Here is a 25,238-nt window from a genome sequence, read left to right on the forward strand (position 1 = left end):
AAGGCTATGAATTCTCAGCACAGTCATATTGCATGGAAACAACAGTTGGGTATGTCAGGGGAAAACAAAGCTGGTTCGCAGTTACAATGAACCTTTTAGGATGCAAAGATCAGAAGGATCTCCAAAGATGTAATACCTAAAAACAAAACAGAATCAAGACAAATATATGGGTAGAGAAGAAGAAAGATTGAGAGACAGGTAGATGGTTGAAATCTCAATTGCTTAGTATGAAATGTTTGGGGGATTTTTGACCCATTTCACCTCTCTCTCAATATCTATCAGATCTTTCTTACTGTATTATTTAATGCTGTAGAGTATTGATTGGGAGAACATCACAGACACACGCAAATAGACACACAAACGCACTCTCACTATAGTCATCTGAGTGATTGTGAAGTAGGGAAGCCTCATTAATCACATCACACCAATGAGGAGACAAAAAGCATAAAAACAAGTTAAATAGAAAGTAGTTTCCTTCCCCTGGCTTTGTCAGACAATTGTGTATGTGACTATGATTGAGTGCGTTTGCCTGCATGCATGTTGGTGGAAAGTGAACTCCTTTGAGAGACAGTCTCTGATGTATCAGCACTTACAAAGTAGCTATCCTTAATGTACACCCTTGAAATAATAGCATACTAAATATTAACAGAGGGAAAATTTAACCAGAACAACCCAGTTTAGGATGTAGAATGAGCATTTTACAATGCTGCCAGAGGCTCCTGGACAGTTTTTCTTCAGGGAAAAAAAAAACGTTTTGCTTTCATAGATATTGAATTTTCAAAGTATAGAGAAAAGGGCAAGATTGGGAAAGAGAGGGAGATGACATGAGAAAGGTGCGGGCTAAGACTGGAATCCAGGACATCAGTTATAAAATACACGCCTTAGGCCACTGAGGCGCCAGGCAAGACATTCAAAATATTTTCCTTTTTATAGTCCTGAAGGGTACAGTCAGCAGCTACTTCAGCAGCCCCCACTGCAGGAGAACTTCTCTCTTGCAATTTTACTTTTATCAGCCTTGATAACCTCAGACATAAAATACAACTCAGGGATGAATGATACCTCTGTGAGCTTGTAAGGGCTTACTTTGTGTGCCATTTAACTGGGTTTGGATTTACAAGGACTGCACTAACTTAACTATTGACTGTATTTTAAATAAGACTATTTGTTCACATAGGTTGCTTAAAAGCTGATTAATTCGGTCCTGTTTATTCGCAATAGAGCAAAGATTGACTAAGTCTATACATTAACCTGTCATACTTATTTAGGATGCCCCTTCTATGTAAGGTTACAACATTATCATTTACATCCAGTATTCAGCCTGAAATGTTACCATGTTACTACTAAAATATCTTTCTGCTGTCTTCATAAAACACTGGGGAGGTTGTTGCGAAATGGAAGAATTTCTGGTACAACTTCACTTACTTCCAAGGTGCATGGAGAAGGAAAAAAGTTTGAAGAGGCCAAAACACCAGCGAAACCTATAAAGAACAACTTTATTGTCACACCAACAAGTTTCAGCTTGTGGCCTTCATCAGGGTCATCATTGCTTTTGATTTTACAAACCAATAGTGTTCTACACTCCCATTATTTTAAGGAACTCAGGTCGAATTTTATGCTAATTTAAGAACCGAGGACTAAGCCAGGAGTACAGTTCCCCTTATTTTGCAGGAACAAACAAAATGGTAACAATAAATACTTTATTAGTAACTGATGTATATTTTGTTCACAAGTAGCCACTGTAGCCAGCTAATTCAAGTTTTTTTTTTTTTTTTTTTTTAAATAGCACCATATACAAAAGCAGTTTAGAGTGCTTTACATAAAAATGAAAGTAATTTTGTTATTCAATTTAGTCAAGGGTCTATGGAAAAGGAATTGACTAGAACACCTGTAAACATGACCTAACAAACTTTCAGGAAAAACATTGTCTTTATAAACAGTTCATTCATTAATTCCCAGGAACAATTGTAATATGGGCTGGGTGCTGGACGCATACAGTGCTAGGGCTTGCAACAAGCCAGGCCAGTCTCCTTACACAACCTTTTCACTACTCCAGCAACTTTGTTCTTGTTAAAACATATGTAAAACATTATATTTATCTCTTAGGGCTGAGGAGGCCAACAATGAGTAGAAATATACAGATTTCATATTTAATATGAAAATATAGTAAGTCATATAATAGTCATTACCAAGTGGACAGCTTGCATAACAGTGGCTACATTTACATGCCCACAGTAACCTATCATAGTCACATACATATAGTTATCAAAATATCTTAGTACGAAACCATTGTCTCTTTCACTATACTGGCTGTACAACTTTTTAAATCCACACCTAGTTCACATCATACCCAGAAATTTCCAAACACAACTCCAGTTTCAACAACACTAGGGTGATGGGACAGCTGATCCTCCTAACTTGAAACTGCAGTGTGAGCTGGAGGAGGTTAGAGGGGTGCACAGATGGCGGAGTAACATGATAAGCTGTAGAGGGAAATTGCTTTTCTACCATATTTTTCTGTCAGTAAAATTGACATGTGCTTTATATGGATTTTAGAAGTGGTGAAAGAAAGAGGACGATACCACTTGTAAAGTCCTTCAAGGCCTGCATGCCTCTGTCCCTGTCTGTCTCAGCACTTATGGCACGCACGCACGCGCACACACACACACACTTATTCAAACAAGATCAGTTGTAATTTATACAGGGCCTGCCCTAAGTGCGAGTCATACAGTATAGAAGTCACCCCAAAGTACATGTATGCACACACAGGCAATATAACATGGAGTAAGCAGTTTTCCAAAATATTGTTATTGCTGGCAAAGTTATAGAATTAAAATGATTAAAGACATCACTGAGTAATGTGGTTCCTACAAGTTTGTTTGTTTGTAAGTGAGCGTAATCACAGGAGCAATAAATCATAAGTTCAGAGTTTGCCTTGACATGGAAGTGAACGAAGGTGAAAATGCACATCAGGTTTAAAGTGTTACAACGCTGTGTAAAGGAGCATTCCACATATTTTCAACTTTATTTCTATCTAGCAGTAAAAATATCTGTATCATAATATTTGCAACATTCTTATGCTAACGAATGGCAGAAGAACTATGTGGCTAGCGTGTCTGGCTACAGCAGCACTGGTAGCTGGGATGATAACAATTTTCACTTCACTTTCACTTTCAGTTTCTTTTATTATTGTTCTTTTATTGATGCTAACAAAGAGAAAATGAATGTGTGTGTGTGTGAAAACGGGACTTTCAGGAATCAAAAAAATTGAGTAACAAACAAATCTGTTCTTGAAAAAAAACAGCACCAGTTCAGTTACATTTTAGTTCTGAATTGTAACTTCTCCAGTCCACATGCTGTTTCATTAAAAAAAAGTATTGCAAGCATAAAAGGAAGGAAGCCGTCCGTCTCTTTAGCATTTACTATATGATATAACTAACTTTCACATTTACTTGTTGACCTACATTTCTGACAAAGTATCCATCTTGGGTTTCAGTGTTTGTTAACTCTACTATTACACATCCAGGCAACCATCTGCTGAGAAAACCTTCAGCTTGGATATGGCATCAATTCACTAAGACCAGGCCAACCCATCCCCTCTAAAGCTTTCTCCCAAAAGCTGTTGCCTTACTTATACAGCCTGCTCAAAATTCTCTGTAAAACCTCAATCTTTGGACTCCTCACCATCTAATGAAACAGTAAGTGTTACTACTCTCACTATTTATTGCCATGGAATTTATTTCCTAGTTTTTTTTCTCCTTAGTCTGAAATATCTGAATAGTCCAGGGAATGAGTGCCATCCTTTCCATTCAGCTTAATGTCCTCATGGTACATTGGACTAATCCAGTTATTGTCAGTAATTACAGTCACTGTATAGCTGTAACTACACATCATGTGGTCTTACTGCTAAAATGTATCCTGAGCAAAGAATACATGTAGTGTAGTATACAGTCAAAAACAACTAAACAAATAAAAGTAATATTCCTAGTATACTATATACTATACTCTTCTCAAGTATACCAACAATGACACAAATCCACCTCCGCTTTATTTAAAGCACTTTGTTCTAACAGGTGATGTAGTTAAATAAGTTGTACAAAACCATCTTTTATATTATTTCTTCAATATGACCATGACATCACACCGGCACAGCACGGTCCTTCCCTTTCCTTCCGCTGCTTTTGTGGCCAAGGTGTTGGAGCCCATACATAATACCCTTGCTGTCAAATGAAAGTCAGGTACTGCCACATATTGCAATGATTCTTTTTGGCAATCTTCTAGGTCACTGTGGCCCAAACAAACGAAAAATGGATGAGATACTAAGACTTTTTGCTCCTGTAGGCTTACAGTCTCTTATGGTCAGCATATTTGTGCTGTTAGATGAAAATGTGTATCTCAGCTTTTTAAGAATTATAAGACATATTCTTTAAATTTTCAGAATAATAGACATGATTTTTTTTTTTTTTTTTTTTTTTTACATTTTCATTAATAGACTGGATATGATTAAGATCCAGAAACTTGTTTTATATTGTATTTAATAGGTTAAGTACAAAAAGCTTATACAGACTTACTACTAAAAAGGTATTGGTTTTTAAAGTGAGAGTTACCTAATACAGCTATAAATATATAAAACATTCTGTTTCTGTAATATAGGTTTTACTATCTAAAATACCTGGTCTTTACCACTCTTGTGTTATAATTCTCTCTATGCTAGTCTTGTCAACTGAAAATCGAGCATTGCTGGCCTTTAGAAAAATATCTCTTTAGATGTCTCTAATCCTCACAAACCCAAACAAAGAAAGGATGGAGGGCACAATACTGTCACGTAGGCTTTGATGAGGCTTAACACTTCCTGCTCTCCTTAGGGTATGCCATTGGTACTCTCTTTTGTCAGCTATATTCATCTGAAGTGCTTACAGACAGGCCAAAGGTTTAGATAAGCCCTCTATTTACTACTCTTGTGATGAGAAAACTGAGTCTGAGTCTTTGGCTCTAAAATCTATTTCCATAAATGTTTGCCGTAAGGTTATTTGTCCAGTTTTAACAAATAGGATCGTAATCAGGTAAATAGTTCATCTTCATACATCAACTCTAAAATAGTATGACCAGAACCAAGGATATAAGTCAGTCACATAGCAGGAACAGAGTCCTCTGCTGTTGGCTGAAAGTACTGCAGGTTACTGCAGACCATAACATACAAATTGTGACAATGCAACAGGCATCCACACCACTGACACACAAAATATTCTGTATACTCCCTGACTCAACAGCTAATTCTGATGTGCTAGTGGGGGAAAAGAAAGATGGAAACTCTGTTTAATGCCTGAATATAATGTATTGTGCATCTGAATATAGTTTTTAGACAAAATGGTCATTTCTAGTTTGTTTGGACATTGGTCCCACTGTACCTCCACATTTAGATAAGGATAACAGACATGGTGGGATTAAGTATGAGCAGATCAGGAATGAGCATTGATTTATCATAGAAGGCGTTGCCAATCATTCTGTTGCCATTCAATTTAGACAGCTAAAAATAAAATAGGATACAGACAAAGATACAGTTGTTTCTATGTCAGAGGAGTGATATAAACCTCAACATCTCAGAGACAGGCAGAGAAACCACATCATGTTCCCACAGGTGTATTCTGTTAGAAAGGTTACAAGTAATCCTTGAAAGATACAGCAAAGGGAAAGTATGAATACAATGTTCTCACACAATTGAGGAAGTCATCGGCTTTGCTTTCACATGACTGCCAAGATATTATAATTACTCCCTGTTGGTGGCTATAATAAATTGTCAACTGTTCACCACTACATTCTTGCAGGGTAATCAACCATCATTTCTAGTTTACTACATGAAAAACTGGTCAGTACATTTTGTGACTTAGCTATGAATGGATTTTAAGTTTATAAATAGCAGCAATATATAATGAATCAAATATGTAAATCTGAATGTGCATGTAAATACAAACATTTCTCATGTTTTTGGTCTTGATTATTTTCATCTCTTCTTTGTAAGAGTGGTGTCCATTCTCTTAGTTGTATGAAAAAACTCAGAATACATAATAGCCATCCCACTACCTCATGTAGACTACACAGTAAATGTACGTAGTTAAAAGACAGTGTTAAGACTGCTGTGGTGTGAATGGGTCTTCAAAATTTTGAAAGGATTGATCAATTTAGTTTTTACATGCTGTGTCCTGTGAAGACAAGCACTGTAAAGCTGCATGTCTAGCCGACTATGAATCTCAAAAAACACTTTTTCCATGGAAGAGACAAAGCTATTTACAGTAGACTGGCTTAATCCATCTGCCTTTGAGTTGTGCAACAGCAGAGGGACACATATCTAGAGTGCTCCAGATTACATCAGAGTACATCAGATTGTAAATTAACATCAGTGTCAACCTGCTGGTCAATATAATTAGTTATAATTTTAAATGTTTCCTAAAACCTGAAGTAAGTAAACGTGAACATATGTTTATGTTCATGTAGTTAACATGAGCATGTTTGCACCAGTTAACCAGTTAGCTTGACAAACAAAACACTTAATGATGGAGGAGAAACTTCAAGCACCAATGAAGCAACCTTGCCCAAACTTCAGCACCTCTCCAAAATCTTGCCTGATACACCCTCTCCAAATATCAGAACAAAATCCTGTTCAACCTGGGTGGGGATCGGTGGGTGACAATTTCAGGATTTCACATCCAAACAAAGTTAATAGTTTTTATTTGTTTTAAATCACTACAGTACCCATATACTGTCTTAAAAAATAATGACAAATATTCACCAAGCCTGTGAGGTCTTTGAAACATGGAAAAGTCAGATAGTGTGTTGCTTGACTGCTGGGTGTCATGGCTCTGTTGTGGCGATAGACAAATGACAGCTTCATCTTCTAATAACAACTTTTTAATCACTTAAATTTTTTTTTTTTTAATTAAAGAGTGTGTTATTTAAAATGTAAGGCATAAAAACAGTATGCTCTGGCATGGATGTGATTGGGAGGATTCAAAATTTGCATTTAGCTTTACCGTAAACAAACAATAATGTGCAACTCGCATATGGTCACAATTCCTCTGGCATACATTTATTTCACCTGTCATGGTGGTGATGTATTGCAAGATTGAGGAAGAAAGGACTTCTCAGTCAGCTTCCCTTGATTTAACTTAGATTTAAAATGAATCTGAAAGCAAGAGTGAGAGCACTTGGGCTAAAAACAATTTGCAAATCACCCATTCTTCTCTGTTATGTCAGCTGCCAGTATGTTCACCATTTTTCTTCTGGTTTCATCCACCAAGGATTTGGTTCGATTTTTATTGATTTATTATATGTAATCCACCAGGTTTCTTGGTAAGAATGGATTCCACCGACTTTAAACCTATTGCAAAACCATTCAGTATGTATCAAATTAAACCACTCCTGAAATAAGGTATATCATGCCTTTAACAATGGCATTCAACCCATGTACAATTTAAATTTATGACATTCATATCCTCTAGAAAGAGCTGATTCTTGACGATAACCATCATGAAATCAACTAATGGCCCTCTGGTCAGTGGAGAAGGAGAGGGAGGGTAAAGGGATTTAGAGAGGGGGTAGGTAAGGGGAGCAAGGTGAGGAAAGTAGAAAGTAGAATGAAAGATGAGAGATATGAAAGGGGGGGGGGGGGGGACACAGGGAAAGATGGAGGATGGATGGAGGGTATATAAGGCTGTGTGGCTGAGCAACATGAAAGTGAAAGTGGGCCGCAGCTGGGCTAATGCTGGGGCAACCTGCTATTAACAGAGCGCAACAGTGTCGACCCGGGGCTGTAAAGTGCGCTTCAATCAATAAAGCAAATAATTTTGAATGGATTTATATTTCTAAAGTAAACTTTCCTCTCATTACCATTTAACAACAGAAAATTATTTGGACATGCCTCTTCATATTCAAAATTTTATTTAGTATTTTATAGTAAACACTCTTCCTAAATTGATTCAGTGCAGAATTGCCACCTGTGCTTTTACTCCATATAGTGGTTTGCTACATTCCTCTGCCAGAAAGCCACCTATCCTGTTAGTAGCTTTGAATTTTAAGACATTTTCTGCTATTTAAAAAAACTCAGTTAAAGAAAGATTTATTTTGGGCATTTTATGCCTTTTTATTAGATAGCGTCAGTAGAGAGCTGCAACAAAGGTCTCCAGCCGTACTCATTGCGTTTCATGGTCATCATCTTAACCCCTAAGGCCGTGGGGGTGCCCCAAGTTTAAGAAGATTTTTGTTTTGGCAACATTCATAGAAACATTTATAGAACATTTATATAAAATGCATGGCAGCTAAGACAGTACACTATATCCTTCATACAGTTCAGGACAGGTCTATTATGTAAATTGGACCTTCTGAAATGTTTAATTTATGGATCCCTATGTTATGATTTGCCATGTGATTATCTTTATTACTGTTGCTGTCTAGTGTCTTGTAACCCCTTTTGGGTTGGGCAGGACATGGATCAGGGCATTTAAATCAGTCAAACAATCAATTAAAGCTAGGATTTTACTTTTTTTGTTTCCTGCATAGCGCTAACTGGACTTGAATGGAGTTCTGTTTTTTTCACAGATTTTTAAAAAATATACCAACCGAATCCTATCCCATCCTTTTTGAAAGGCTTTTTGGCAATGCATTGTCAGTGCCAGCTCTAGCCAAGGTGGTGCCTTTGGCAAGCTTTGAAAATTTTTCAGTATTTAGTCTTGAGTGAGTTCTTCCTGCAACATTTAATGTGTTACTGCAAGGGATTTCATGGCTTGCAAATCTTGTAATAGGTTCATATAAGCCAGTTGACATGGACAATAGAAAAAACTCCCTCAGGTTGTATTAGAATTTATTGGACAATGATGATACAGGTATCATGGACACCCAGACTTTTAAAGAATGACTATTTCACATTCTATATTAATGACCAAATAAAGCATGTTTGAGTAGCTGCTCCAATTTTTACGAGTCACATTGTTCTTTGAAGACTTGGCTTGATATTCCTAGATCAACGTAGTTCGTATATTCAGTGTTGCCTTTGGTGTCAGGAAGTCTTTTTTGTTGTTGTTGTTTTTGTTTTTGTGGTTGCTTAACTGAAGCTAACTTCCAGATTTCAGCATCACTCACAGCAGAACAGTTCCCTGCTGTGACAGTATTATTAAGCACCACAGAGAGGCTGAACAGCACACTTTACTATTGTTTTGGGAGAAGGTTGAAAATGTATACTGCTCGTTTCTAAAACTGGATAATCTCATTTTCATCACCATCACAGAGGACAGTTTGCAGCTGTGATTACATTAAACAGAGAAAGGAATGGCATTTTAGTAGCAAAGAGTGAGTGCACAGACAGGAAGGTGAAATAGCGGGCTATCTAAAATAAATCAATACATACTAATCAGTATGCTGTCTAAGTTCACTGAACTTTGGAGTCGGATTCCAACATAGCTGTCTTTCTACATGTGATGTATACATATAGTATATGTGGCATAGTTACACAATGCAAATCTACTTGAATCTATGTGATTCTGTTTAATATAGAAACACAGCACGTTAGACCTCTGTTTCAGCACCAATCATAGTGAATAGCTTTTATAAAGAGAAAGAAGCACCTTTTTTAATATAATTGAGTTGAAAGATGATAGATGAGAAAGCTCCAAGCTGGAAATCTTTTGCTCTATTTCCACTTATAAAACAATTTTCTTATTTACACACACAGTGGACAGCTTTGAGCTAAAATGACATGTCAGCACCACAGAGCGTCTGGGCAACTTTTCATTGGCACATTTTTTTTGAAAGGTGTTAGAGTTAAGCTGAGACAGTAGGGTGAGAGTAAGATCCTATTTTCAACAGCATACTTCAGCTGATGGAGCTCCTGTGAAATATTTTGGAGCCTAGTGGGGCTTTGGTTGGATTTCTGCAAGGTTTAGTTTTTTGTTCAGTAACATAATGTATAGAATGGGCACAGTAAATACAATTGAATAAAATACTTTTTACCCCCATTTGTATCTTGTATCTTAACAGCAATGCATTATAGTATCAGTGAATGTATTTGTAAGCTAAACAAATTTTGTTTAGCTCAAGTAGTTCAGAAATTGTGGAAACCTACTGAATATTAAATATAATAAGACAAAAACATAAGGATAGACAGCACTGCACTTCACTTCATCCCATATAGTAACCAAAACAGAACAGGGCAATCTGTTCTTCGGCACTAGCCACAGTGGGCGGCTCTAATGCTTTTTATTGGCAGAAAGTGATGCTTTTGGTCGTGTAGAACAGCAACGTACATTGACACCTTCTGTCCACATTACACAATAACTGAACAGTTGTTGATGTGATACTTGCATGAATTAAGGCCTGCATCTGTTTTGACATTGGAATATCATTCTACATTATGTAGTACCCGCTGATCTCTTGGCTTTCTCAGTGTACTGAATTTGAAAATGCCCGAGCACTCACAGTACCAGGATACTGTGGCACTTTCCATATTCAATAGCACGGGCAGTGGAAAAAAGTTAACTGCATGGGGTTAGCATAACAAATAACGTGGTATGATATGAGAGAGGGTAAAACAGGGTTGTGTCAGAGTTGTTTTGCATGTATAATAAAATGTGGATTTTCTGTATATACCATGCTGTGCTTTACAGTTACATAGTAGTTATTCCAGCTGAGCATGCACTGAGAGTTCCGATAAAGAGTGTATTTTATCTCTATATGTTCTGTCTGTGTGGTGAGCTGCTTTAATGTAATAATGGGCTTTAGATCGGATATTGTTACACAACAGACCCAAGGACTGCAATGGAGCTGAGAGATGATAGAGAACAACAGGGGAGGGTTCTTAATGCTTCTCAGTGCAGGAGTGCTGATATAAAATGGCTTATCAGACAGCATGTCTATTTACTTCTAAGACGCACATCAGTTATTGTGGCACTCTTGTTTGAGGACGCAGTAGTTTATGCATGCAACACAAGAATCAGCTTCAGCAAAAGCCATGCTCTGCTCAAATGGGTTTTGACTGAGAGTGGCAGCAACATTGCAGAAGCACTAACTGCAGGCGTACCATGTCAGTCTTAAAAAAGAAACAGCAGTTACCAAGAAGTTACAGTAACATTTTTACCAGCCCTATTTAAATTTAGATTACAATTTACATTAAAATGTATGAATGCGTGACAGTTGTATGTATGTATGTATGTATATATGTATGATAATTCAAAAACATGTCAAGAAAGCAGACCTTATTCTTTGATTGTATGATAATAAAAAAAATATATTTTCACTGTTTTAGCATAAAGCCTAATAACAGCTGAACAGTTCTCTGACATAAAAGTTTATGTAGCACCAACATATTTTTTGAAAGGTAACGTAACAAGGAAGGAAGTGTATTTTGCAAAAGAATATGGGCAAACCATATAGAATAGTGGGGCCCCAAAATAAATATTATTAATTAATTTAAAACATATATTTAATTTTCCCTTATCAACTATTGTATTCATTATTATTATTATTATTTTTATTTTATTTATTTTTTTTAATAGTTGATTAGTGTATTTTAAAAAAGACAAATGTCCATCACAAGTCATTGGAGCCCAGAGTGAAATCTGTGAAGTACTTAGTTTGTCGGCCCAAAAGCCACAAACTCAAAAGTTATATATTTATTTATCATTTGATAGTGACATAACGTCAGAGATAACATCCGACAAGTTGTACGTTTCATGATTGTAATGGATGACGGGCAGCTGAGGTTGGCTTTGGAGGGTATTATCCCGCTTGTGCTATGGCTACTTGCCAACAAAAATGCCATATGTCATCAGATCAAAAATAGTCACTCATTTACTCATAAGTCATTTTGATCTCACTTTTCTGTTTTAAACATCGTAATATAGTTCTTTAGCCTCAGAATTCCAGAATGCTAGGCAACATCTTGCTAAACAAGAAGGGGTTCACAAGGCTGGGCTCAGATTTAGATTCAGATTTTTGAAATCGGGAGAGAAATTTTACTGATTGCTCTAAAATTTTGAATATACTCAACCTACAACAGCGCTGCATCCTGCTACGCAATATTATTGTGGGTACAGTTTTTCCAGCAGAGATAACAATACCTGGTGTGCTCTCCCTCACACACAGGCTGCTTTTCTCTCCCCCTCCCTCTGTCACAGACACATTAGCTCTCTATAGCTCAGTCTTTCCCTTTCACTCTCTTACCTGTGACTTCTCCACTTATTTTCTGTGTGGTTTTTCAGGTGTCCTCTTTCCTTCTCCTTGCAGCTGTCTCTCAGACCCGCAGGCTGAAGCTTCACCACGTTACTTCAAAGGCCCCCTCTTTCCTACTCCTACAGTTAGGCCTGGTTGGTTTGTATGTCCAGATTCACACACATATAAAACACTTTTTAATTAAATTTGCATGGCTCTCAATGAGAAATTATTATAATTTTTGGTGGTGGTGGTGGTTTCACAAATAATTCTAGCTTCAAGCTCTTAATTTAGAACTGCAAACAAACACCCGTGTCATAGGTGTGCGGTTATACTGTCCTGTTACTAAAAGTTAATCCACACCTTCCAGCTAATGAGAATTGAGAATTTTCAGTGGTCACAGTATAAAAAAGTCATATACAAGCAAATGCTTGTATATGTAATCTTGCTAGAGTTATTTATGTTCATTCAATGTTAATCTTGTTAACTCAACAGGTGACTACATTTGTCAGTTCATAACTTATTATTTGACTACTTGTTTCAGCACCGTAGACAAGAAAAGAAGTAGAAAAACTTTTTTTAATTCTAAGTTTTGGCAGGACAACAAAAGACAAATATCTAGTATCTTGAATGTTACAGGATAGCATTTAAAGTTTTAGGGGTTCAACTCCCACTGGGGTCACTCATGCTAAAAGAGATTCACACTCATGGAACTGTAAGCCGCTTAGCATAAAAGCATCCACCAAATATCACATGTTAATGGCCTGTATTACCATATTTTAGCTCCACTGAGCGAGCACAGCTCCCTATGCGGTTTTTCTGAATGTGGTTTTAAATTTCCACCCTTGGTGGACGGCTACTGGGATATTTTTTTGCAAAAGCTTCCTCTTGCCAAAATCTCCATTATACCGTATAATAGAAGCTGATCAGTTCACTGAATACACTAAAGCTGAATGTTAGTAGTCAAACTTCTCTGACATTGTGTGCATGCACTGAATAGATTCCTGACACCTGATTTGGTTTGATAGAGAGCATGCAGACAACCTTCATGTGGTAGTAACCCCATAGGCACAGCAAGTCACTGATGCTGTTCAGTGTATGTTTTCATTCCCACTGGGCACCATTTGTAAAATGTATGCACTTATGCTTTTGTAAGTCACTTTAAATGGATGAAATGTAGCACTCCTGACTCGAACAGCATCCGCAGTGGAATGTTCCAGTGCTGTGGGCTGTCGGAGTCTGATAAAAAAAAAAGTGCCACTTTTCAACACTGCAGAGTGAACACTTCTCAGTTTTAACACTATATTGGATATGTCCCATGCTGTTAACTGCTGGAGCCTAATAATAGGCTTATGGCAAAGATGATGGCATACAGAGAGACAGAGTGTCTATACTGTGTATGTCAGTCCTATATCCTAAAGCCGAGAGCCAACCCAGTTTAGTCATTTTCATGCACTAACTTTAGCTAACCTCGCTAACTAAAATGCTGTTACCCCTGTGTATAAAATAGGATTTCAGTGCCTGTTACTGTAAAACATGTCGCAATTTGGGCCCCAGCTTGTTACACTTTTTAATCATGTAAGGTTAGTGTTTTTGAGAATTTTTTTTTTTTTTTTGGCTGTCTGGTTGTAGAGAAAACACAAGCAAAACTCAGAGTGCTACTGGAACTTATCATCAGGTCCATAGAGGCCTTTTCCCTAATCCCCACGTGCACTTCACTATGGAGTGTCACTTCACGTGAAGTCACACTTGCAAAGATGGAGGATACACTGCATTAAGGAGAGTGTATAAATAACAAGGTTAAAAATGAGACGGTCTCACCATTCTCGACTGTAAGCGGCAAACAGGTGTCACCATGGATGCTGATAGACGCCTTGATCGTTCAGCTGTTTGATTATATAATGTTCTGTTCCCCTTGTGTTTCAAATGTGTTTCAAACAGTGCACCTATGATATATAAAATAAGTTGTACACTCTTTAAATTGATGCTTGCATGTAATAAGATAGTGGTATAAATAAAAGTTTTTAAAACTTCACTAGATGTTGTGATGAAGTCCACCATAAAGACAAGGTAAGGAAAAGGGTTTAACTGCACGGCCATTCCCCGCATGTGTGCCTTTGTGTAGGGGTAGTCTGCACTGATGCATACTTACAGTTAGAGGATTTTATTTTCCCCTTGTACTTCCCACCAACTGATTTTGGACAGCCCTTAATATGACAAACCCTCCAAGGGAAAATGCATGAACGAGGTAAATGGTATAGGTAAGGGCGTAGTCGCCAGAATGGGACAGAAGCATAGTCATGATGTTACCAGTAAATGTAGATCTGTACAAGCAATATGCAATATTTTATAGTATGCTGTACTGTACTATACTAGACACTACTGGAAATGTTACATATTTGAAGCTTCATGGAATGGTTAATTTCAGCACCATCCTACTGGACAGCTCCAATGCTGAGCAGGAGTCTGGCTGAGCGTTTCAGCACCATTGCATGAGGACAGCTCCCATTCTGGCAAGGCTACAACAGCTGAAATGATTATTTTTCACCCAAAGACAGTGTACTGAATGCTTGACTGCTGAGTAAAAACACCCTTCTTAGCTCAATAACAAGTAAAGGCAAAATCAACAAGGGGATAATACTGGAACGGTTTTGGCCAATTTAAAGTAGGTATTTGTACAAATGTTACATGTCAGAGTAAAATCACCATTACATTATTGCCACTGGGATATGTACCCTTTCGTCATTTGCATGAAAGAGGAAAAAAAGATGTGTTCCTGTATAATTACCCCTGAGAACCTTCTCTCAGCACCCTGAGTTAGTTCAATACCTAGGCCCCAGGCTAGGATCTACCTCTTTCTTTCAGTCTTTCTCATGTTTTCTCAATCTTTCAATCTCTGCCTGCCAGTATCCAACCCAACCCATCCCATTCCATCCCCCACCCCAACCCTCCCAGTTCTCCCCACCCTACCCTTTTTCTTTGTCTCCTGGGTTAAGTGGAATAAAGGGTATAAAGGGATTTCATTTTATGGCTCACTTCAGAAGACTTCATTTAAGTCCACACATTTGATAGAGAGTGAATATATTACTAATTATAGACAAGCAAAAAGGTTGGGAATCAAGATTCTAGGCCGCTGTAATAATATGCAAATACTACAGACACAATGCACACGCATACACACAGAAAGCATGCAGGTCAAAGTTTCTTATCTTCACCCAGCTCACACCTTTTCTTGCCCCTTGAGAAATATCCTCCAAACCCTACGTATTTAAAAAAGGATAAAGACCAAAAACTCTTTTCACTCTTTTATGCTCTGTTCACCTCACGCTTTGTTGTCTTACCTTGGCCGTCTCCACTTGTCTGCCCTCTCCTCTAGTCTCTCCACTCTTAGATAAAGAGTGGATCAATTAATCACTTAAGATTAGTTTAGATTTAGGTTGTGTGTGTGTGTGTGTGTGTGTGTGTGTGTGTGTGTGTGTGTGTGTGTGTGTGTGATCTTAATGCCACAGTTAGATTTACGGTGGCTGGTAATAACGCTCTCTTTGGGAGATAGTGCCATGTTGCTTGGGTGTGCTTGGAATTAGATTGGGCCCTGTGATGCCCCCAAACACATCCCTCTCTGCCACATTAGGCAGCCATTAGCAGGCAAAAGCCATGGGTAGGTGGACAGGTGAAGCACCTCTAAAATATTGCTAGATAAACACAAAATACAAATAAATAAGAAGGGGAATCCAATTATTAGCAAAACAGTGGTAATTTATTGCATTTGCGACAAGGGTGGTGATAGATAGCCTAGTGTTGTTGGCTTTGGTGATACTGTTCTTTCCTGTGTGTGGCCCAACTCTAAACTATGCAAGCACCAAATGATTTTTCACCAAGATACACCTAATACCAATTATGTTGCACAGAGGGTGACAAACAACTACTTGGTGTAAGTATTACTGTGTCGGAAGACACAGTAACGGTTAAGACATACAAACAAAAAAAATGCTGTTTAGGTTTGTAACCAAATACACAAATATCAGCTTGTGCTGATCTTTGTTCTGTTTGTTTTCTGTGTGAGAATAAATTGTCTCTGTGGGTTGTTTGAAAGTGTCTGATGCTACTCAGGCTTAATAATTGCTGTCTGGTCTTTTGTTTGAAAGCACGTAAAAAGCTAACACACATACATGTACACACAGATACACACCCGTGCTCATGATAGCAGGTTTTGCTTCCGACAGTAATGTTGGCTTTTACTGCCATGTCACTTAATGGCTTCAGTAGCAACACAGAAAGAGAGGCATAGTTGCTTTATACAATGTGCAAAATATCTGACAGTAACTCACACACACATCCATGTCCATATGAATATACAGATGCAGAACTCCTTCTACTTTTACCCCCCCAAAGACAGACAATGTCGTTGAGAGCTAGTGACAGCAGTAGGCATGCATACTAACAAGCCACCCAGCTCACACCTGAATTACTCTTTGCCGCTCTCTGATGCAGACATGCATGCATGCATGTCCGTCTGCTTTTCCTTACCAGTGTGTATGTGTACCTTTTTTTTATGTTTGTAAGCTCATCAAGACATATATCCTATATAACCCAGATAAAATCTCACTTACACTGACACGGCCCTGAAGGTGACTCTTTAACCAGCTTACACAATTAAGTGCAGCAGGCGTTTAAGAAGAAAGGAGCTTATAGACTTTTAAAATGATTTTCACCTTAGAATTCATTCATGTTGTATTCAGTGGATAACAGTAAAGATGGGGGGGGGGGGAAGTGAAAGTATACTGCAACATACAGAAAATATTGTGGTGCTCCTTTAAAGTTTTGGGAAATCAAATCCCATATGTGATGTGGGATTTCACAAATTACATAGCAGTCTGAACAGTTGTACTGTTAATCAATCAAAGATCTATTAGTAGGTTAGTGAATTAGTGACAACAAGCTTCATATAATTATGCTGTACAAGTTTCCAGCATCCTTAAAGACTTCCTAACATAGTGTAACATACTTCTCTGATGACAGATGAAATTTCATTCAACATTTGTGAACTGGTACAATATTTGTGTCTATAAATGTTTTCCTCAGAATGTTTTAAAAAACGGCCCCTTTTGTCATTTTACTAAAAAGAAAAATCCTATACATAAATTGGAGAACTACTTTTTGCAACTGCTACCAACAAGAAAATGGTGTCTTGCCAACAGTGAATTATGTTCAGTCCATGTATCCACAAATTGACACATCACATCAACATGTTTGTACCAGCCTATTAGACCATTTAACATACATGCTTGCCTCATCCAGAACTGTTTCTTTCCTAACAATGCATTTGACATGGGGAATGGGAAGCTTTACATTGAAATGCATACTAAAAATAACTGGTAATAAAACTGGGTAACGTGCACTTTTCTGTTTCATCCACTTGGAACATTCTCCCCACTTTTATAGTATAGAAGAAGAAGTATAGTAAATGTACTTATTTACTCTTGCATCGCTGACTGTACAGCAGTGCTGAAACAATTACTCGATTAAAGTTACAGTGTGAAGTTTCTGATCAATAAAGCGGGAGGTATACTTGCTTTTAACTACGTGTTTGCATGATGGCTGCCTCGCGATCCTGCATCTGTTTGGAGTGTTGGCAGAAACACGCTGCCTCTGTGTGGTTTAAAACTAAGTATATCTGTCTTAAGGGAACTGTAGAGCAAAATTTGTGGGTTCTCTGTATTGTTAGAATAACATGTTCTACCAGCATACGACAAAGACGCGTATTCACACCACAGTTATGTGACAGTTATGTGACACACATTTCTGCCGACTACACATGTCAACAGTTGGTTGCAGTAATGCACCTGAAAAGGTAGCAATGTGCCAACAGAAGAGAGGAAGGAAGACTGAGCAGATGTAAACAGTGAAGGTTTCTATTAAAGGCTTTATAAATGTCGTATGTAAAAAGAAATGCATTCAACCGGTTTGTAAGTCGTCAAGGATGGTGTGTGACTGATAAACTGAGCACCTTAAATATCACTTTTAAATACTGCACTGGCATAGGAATTTGCCAATTTTTTGACATCTTATAGACTAGGATTAATTAAGTAATCAAGGGGAAAACATAAATGTTGAAAATAATAATTCATTGTGGAATGAGAAAACATGTTTCTAAATGTAATGGTAAGCCAGTATATTTTGGTCTAAATTTTACTCTTTCCTGTTCATTTCAGGTGACTTCTGTTTCCTTATTGCACACATACTCATCTTCACCTCTGTCATTCTCATCTATCTTTTTCTTCCTCAAGTTGCAGGAGCTTATCTTTTACTTTATTATTACACATCTCTTCCAATTAACAGTTTTAATGACCAAGGATGTCACATTAATGACACAGCATTATGGACACAACTGGACCTACGAGACTCTATCCTTTTTCTGTGTGGGCATATGTGCTCTATACACAGACTGTAGAGTTACCCAATTTAATTTTGTGTCCATGACCTTACTTTTTGCAAAGAAAATTTTGCCTTTTTAAATTTTGTTTAGTTATCAACAGTGAGAGCTGAGAAAAAAAAAAAAATCAGACTGCTGGTGGTGACAATGGGTCCCCAGGGAAGAGAGTATACTAGACAGTAAAAAAAAGCGCTGCAAAAGTAAAACATTGCTGTAAGTCAAAGTGTAAAACTTACCCAAATGGTCTTGGGTACAAGACAGTGAGTTTCTAAGGATTTAGATATTTTTATTAAAACAAGACCATATTTTCTAAAGATCCTTTTGTGAAAGTATAATGGAAGTCCAAAAGGAGATAAACAAGGAGGTAAATAATCAAGGGTATTAGCATATACAGTAGACAATACTGTTGCTATGATGTGAAAACCACTAAATAATTTTTCCCCCAGTCTTGGAGATTGGAGCAGAGTGGCCTGAGTGTAGACTGAGTTCTCAGTGGTGTTGTCTGGTTTGGCAGGCAGTCTTGAGTTTACACGGAAGCTAGGCGGGCAGGTCGGCAAGCAGGTTATCAGCAAACGAGTACACGTAAGAGTGTAAGTCCAGGCAGGCAGGTTCATCCTGAGGCACAAGGAGAAACACAAGTTACCAGAATATTCAAAAACACGCGGAAACAACAGGATGAAGACTGGTGCCTGTACCATTCATGTTAACTGACAATCTAGCGAAGACTGGAGAGGAGAGCAGGGATTATATACTGCTGGAGCTGGATGATTGGATGGATTGCAGGTGTGTAGGAGGCTTGGCGGCAAGGCTTGATTGGTATTTGGTTGCAGGTGTGTAGGAAAGGGAATGAAGGCCACGGCCTAGACCAGATCACACACACCTATACAGACAGAAACCAACAGGGGACAAACAGGAAACACAAGGGAAGGGGGAGAACAGCTGGAAACACTAGGGATGAGGGAAAGGCAAAGCTGGACCATGACACTGACAGCAATAACACCAACATGTACAGTATAAGCCTATATACCACTGCCAGATACTATGTGTGTGTGTATTTATTGCAGAGTCACAGCATACACACATCCATACTGTCCTCAGCTCCCAGTACACCACTGATAGAGGGATTACAGTGAAAGATCAATCTTCAGCCAACACACACGATGGATATGGTGGTTTGAGTGTGTTCACTGCCCATCTGGTGCAAGACATTTCTCGTTCAAATAGGTGATTTCCAGAAATACATGAACTGTGTTGTGCAGGGATGAAATCGTATGAGTGCTGTTCAAGGTTACACTTTCTCAGTCTCTCTGCTCAGCAGAAGTCCAAATATTTCCCAACATATTTTTTATGTCATGTCATTTAATCATTAAGTCCAAGGTCTTGCTTTATTGTAAGCTTCACAACGAACAGAAGAATCCTGTTTTTTACAGATTGTTTCATGACACTAAACTCCGATAAATTTATGTGATGATGATGATGATGGTTTTTATATCATATCAAATGATGCAAACCTCTAAATGTTTTTTTTACCAAGTTGTATTTCTGCCAGAAGTTAAATTAAAGTTTGTGATTACACAATGATTTTGGGTATGAATGTCTTACAGTGGCATAAAGAGTATGTGTGTACATTTGTATGTTCATCATGTGAATAAAATAAGAATAATACCTTTTATTTATATAGCGCTTTTCAAAACAAATTACAAAGCACTTTGCTTATTGTCTTTTTTAATTATATGTAAACAGTTATTAAAATACTATGTTAAAATACAATGAAAAATAATGATACAAACAGTAAAATCAATAAAAAGCAAGTCTAAAATAGTGAGTTTTTAAAAGTGACTTAAAAGAAGACAATGTGTTCGCTTCCCTGGTCGGCAGGTCATTCCACAACTGGGGAGCCCTAACAGAAAAGACCCGGTCACCTTTAGTTTTAAGGTTTGGCTGAGGAATGGCCAGGAATTACCTACCAAAGTATCTCAGGTTGCATTTAGAGTTGTAGGGGGTCAGGAGGTCAGCTATATATTCTGGCGCTAACCCTCTACGAGCCTTAAATGTGATCATTAAAATTTTAAAAACAATTCTAAGACGGACTGGGAGCCAATGGTGATTTTAAAACCGGTGAGATGAGTTCTCTCCTGTTGGACCTGGTTATGAGTCTGGCTGCATCATTTTGAATCAGCTGATGTTTATTGAGGTTTTGTTGTGTGAGGCAAGAAAAGAGTGCATTTCAGTGATCTAACCGGAATTAAATGAATTCATGAATTACTGTTTCTAAGTTCTCGGCTGATAAAAATGACCTGATTTTTTGACATTTTTCTTAATTGGTAAAACCATGATTGACAACAGGTTTCAGTCGTAGTCATCTGGACACTGTTTTCAGAATCTAGACGTTTCGGCTCCCATCCGGAAGTCATTCTCAAATATGAAAATGGTCTGGGAACTCAGAAATTTAAGCTACTCTGTGTTGCTTAGGACCTGTCCTCAGGGAGGAGTCTTCCTGAGTATCTGCTGTTTACCCTGCCTAGTTTCACCTGAAACTGAAGGTCAGTTTCAGGTGAAACTAGGACGATGGAACACGATGGAACACTCCTGGACGAATAAGGGACTACACCGTCATGATTGACAACAGTTAATATGATGGTCGTCAAAGATAATGCTGGATGAGAGGGAACCAAAATGGGAGGAAATGTAATTTTGTGATGAGTCTGAACCTATGATAATAACCTTGGAAATTGTGTTTTTTAATAATATGACCAAGTGGTAGCATATACATGGAAAATAGTAAGGGTCCAAAAACATATCTCTGCGGAACTCCATATTTTAGCAGTACTGGAGCTGATTGATAATTCCCAGTTTCCACACAGAATGATCTCCCCGAAAGGTAAGAATAGAACCAATCTAAAACCAAATCTGAAATGCCCACCCAATTTTTAAGATGTTCAATTAAAATACTATGATCAACAGTGTCAAAAGCCACAGACAGATCCAACAGGAGTAATAGTGTGTTGACCACAGTCAGCTGCTAAGAGAAGATCATTTAAAACCCTGAGGAGTGCAGTTTCTGGGCTATGTCCTGCCCTGAAACCCGACTAAATTTCTCAGAGACCATTACTGTTCATGAAAGAAATTTATCTGCTCTCCTACAATTTTTTTCTAAGACCTTTGCAAGGAATGGCAGTTTTGAGATTGGCCGGAAATGATTAAGAATAGTGTTTTTTTTTTTTTTTTTTTACTACTGCTGATTTAAAAACAGAATCAGAAATACTTTATTGATCCCCAAGGGGAAACTCTTTCATTACAGCTGCTCACTATCAAATTAATGCACACAGGAATAGGGACAATTATTTAAGAAGAAATAAGAGATGTGCAAATCAAAATATAATACACTATAATACAGCTAAGATAAATTAAGTACAAAAGTGGATATAAAGTATAAAAGCTAAAATAAGTGTAAAGTACAAAAGTGGATCTACAGGTTGATAAGTATAGTACGGTATAATACAATGTAATAATATAAGTAGTAAGTAATAGTGCAATAATGATTACTGTCAAGTTAAGTGTAGCAGATTAACCAGATTATTAGACGGTGGATACTGCACAGCAGTAATAGAAGTATTGATAAATATCAATAAACAAGGAATATTAAACTGAAACAGAGTATATTGCACAGGAGTATTAAACAGATAATACTGCACAATATTTCAAGTATTGCAGTCATGTTAATGATCCAGTCCAGAGAAAAAAGATTCAATGTCAGCTGATGGTTCAATAACAACAGGGGGTGGATTTGATGTGCGACTAACATTGAAGAGGATTCTGGGATTGGATCTATGTTTATTAATGAGGTCATTGTAATACTTTTCTGTTGCCATTTTCACTGCTTGATTAAAGGTCTTCATTAGATCCCTCAAACTCTGCTAGTGAGCAGGCTGACTAGAACACCTCCATTTCATTCAGCCCTACGATATAACTGCTATAGCGATCTTATGTCATTAGTTAGGCAGGGCTGAGGTGTAGTATGGAGTTTTCTAGCTCTTAAGGGAGCCACATTCTCTAGAATATTAATATATGAATTAAAAATAGTAGTGACATTATTAATACACAGTGCAGAGTCAAAACCTATGACAGAGGAGGCAAAAGTGTTGCAGAATCTAGAAGCTGAAGTGGAATTAAAAATGTGGGAATAAAAGGTGTAAAACTCATCCATAATAATCAAAGGTCTAGAAAAGTCCTGCCCTGAATGGGTTATACTGTGGATTCAAATCAGTGCAACCACAAAGACACAAACTTATCACTTGTTTATAATGTTTCTTTTAAGTAGAACAAGAACTAAAAACCTCTTAAATCTGTATAAAGTGAAAAATAAATAGCATACTTTCTCTCAGTGTTCAGGAGACAATCATTTTTTCAATATTACTGATATCCAGACGACATTTTGTAAGTATTTCATTTTGATGCGAGCACAAACATTGGACATTGCAGAATTGAGGTATTTTATCTTGTTTTTATCTTCCAAAAACATTTTTTGTTTACATTACCTTTGCTTTTTCTTATCTCTGTATTTTCAGCCACAGCTCACTTGCCAAACGAGATGTTCCCCTTCAACGTGAGTGGTTATATAAACATTTAATAATAAATCAATAGCGCCGAATGGGAGAAGTGAGAGCAGCTTTGACAACATCAGTATCACTGTCAGTTTAATCCCCCATTCCTTGAATGCGTACAAAACAGTCAGTCCAATGGTAGCCTGAGGCTCACAACACTTCTAATCCCTAATCCAAGGTCTGGGGCAGATTAAGTGGAACCCTGGGGACTCCAACCCTTCAGGGAGTTAGGGATGGCTAAATGGATGGTAGCGGGGTGTGTGGATAGAAAAGATGGACTAAAGGATGGGAGGATAGTTGCAGGGAAAGAAAATACGTTTGTTCAGGATGGAGACAGGAATGGGCATATGATGGATGGATACAGGAAAAGGTATGAAAGATGAAAGCATCCTGCCCCAATATTTGATGTGAGTAAATTGGACAATAGAACTGATCAGAGGAAGAATTATACAGGATTCTCCTCAACAGCAGGGTAATGTCGATGGACATAATTTGCTAATGTAAAAAAACATTAAATTAGTGCTCAGTTGATAACCTTTATATATCATGAGTGATAACCAACTGGCAACCCCATCACCAGCTCTAGTTGAAGTGAGAGGTAGACAGCGGGTCGATGGCTGCCTGAAGTGTCCATGGCAGAGCTAAGGCTGGCAGATCACCCTTCTCTTCATCTGTCTGTCTGGACACCCCTCTGCATCAGCCGCCCGCCCTGACAGGCACATCTCGTCTCTCTCTTTCTCCAAGGTAATTCCAGACAGAAGATGCGCGCCCCGGCTGGCAACCGCTGCTCATAGTTGCCTCCTTCTCTCTCTCTTTCTCTCTCTCTTTCTCTCTTCTGGGTCTCCTCCCTCTCTCTGTCTCCCTCCCTTCCTACACCCCCACACACACACACACACGGAAGCGGCATACCTTTTCTTCATCAGCCACCGTGCGTGCTGGGGCTGACGCGGGTACCCGCATAGGAGTGCGGACCGCCGATTGTCGTTGTGCGCATCCTGGTTAATTTTTCTCCAGATAGCCTTGCCTACATTTTTCCCTTCCTGACGCACAAAAGAACAGTGGCTTTGGAGCTCTCTTTCATTATATGTGTAAGAGCCCACTCCATCCCGGTCTCTCTCTCATCTCTACAGGAAACTAGAGACAATTTCGGAATATGGTACCTCACCGTGGTAATGCCATGTGACAAGGATTTTCATCATTTTGTATTTCTTTCCCCTCCAACAAAAACTCGCCGTGTACGTCTGTGTGTTCTGGCGTTAGTGATATTCAAACAGGGGCTAAGTGAAGGAAAGATAAAAAGCTCCTGGTGAAAATGGAAGTTTTGGCCGTTGGCTTGGTCCGCTGAGGCTGCTGCTGCTGCTGGTTTGGTGATTGGTGCAGGGGGGAAACTGCGTCGCCAGGTCTGAAAGGCTGGGAATCACGGGTCATTATAACAGGACCTGCTTTTCAAGATAACTAGGTTTTCCCTCACGTCATCGAATGGTTAAAGATTTATTCCTTTAAATGAGCGGCCATATCCTCCAGCCCCTCAATTCGCCTTAACGCGGCGACGTTTGGATGCGGTTTGTTTTCTCTGCGGCTCAGCGTCTCTCCGCTCGCCCAGAATATGATTTAATGTTGGGAGGAATTTCAACAGGGTACCAGTCTGCGACTACCCGGGAATCTCTACTTATTTTCCTCTTCAGACAAGCATCATACTCTAACTAAAAAAGAAGAGCATCTCAAGGCTGAGATTACAGGGAATTTCCTTGACCGCCCTAAAAAAAGAAGCTTCGGTGCTCAGGATTTAAACTCTGTTCGCCCTCACTCAGAGAGCCGTGGTTTTCTCTGGTTTTGGGGGGAAATATCTTTGGACAACATGAAAGTTATCTCTGCTATGTTGCTCGTCGCCGTTTTTTGGAGCCAGGAGTGGAAGTCGGCGCTCTCGGATTCAATCATCCACATCGGTGAGTTACTGCGCTTTTTCTCTTCTAATTCGCGGCCACAATAAGGCTCTCTGTGCGCCTCTC

The 25,238-nt window shown here is 38.4% G+C and overlaps 1 protein-coding gene and 1 long non-coding RNA gene across 7 annotated transcripts in view; one reads left to right on the forward strand and one right to left on the reverse strand.

Moving 5' to 3' along the window:
• The window catches only part of grid2 (glutamate receptor, ionotropic, delta 2), a 535,356-nt gene that overhangs the window by 21,100 nt on the left and 489,018 nt on the right, over positions 1–25,238 (forward strand). For 5 of the 6 annotated variants that reach the window (XR_006377990.1, XM_044195941.1, XM_044195943.1 and 2 more), the window contains exon 1: positions 24,174–25,175. The exons of the other annotated variant lie outside the window; for it this stretch is intronic. Coding sequence is in view for 4 of the 5 variants with exons in the window: in XM_044195941.1 (XP_044051876.1) it covers positions 25,088–25,175 (88 nt within the window). In the remaining variant the exon portion in view is untranslated. Of the gene's footprint in view, positions 1–24,173; positions 25,176–25,238 lie in introns of those variants that run through there. 6 annotated transcript variants of the gene reach the window in all.
• On the reverse strand, positions 16,991–24,272 carry LOC122876062. The gene is made up of 2 exons (XR_006377991.1): positions 24,139–24,272; positions 16,991–19,240 (listed from the first exon to the last, which is right to left on the reverse strand). It is a non-coding gene; the product is annotated as an uncharacterized LOC122876062 (long non-coding RNA).

The sequence above is a fragment of the Siniperca chuatsi genome, linkage group LG5, assembly GCF_020085105.1.
Source record: "Siniperca chuatsi isolate FFG_IHB_CAS linkage group LG5, ASM2008510v1, whole genome shotgun sequence".
Taxonomy (NCBI): Eukaryota; Metazoa; Chordata; class Actinopteri; order Centrarchiformes; family Sinipercidae; genus Siniperca; species Siniperca chuatsi.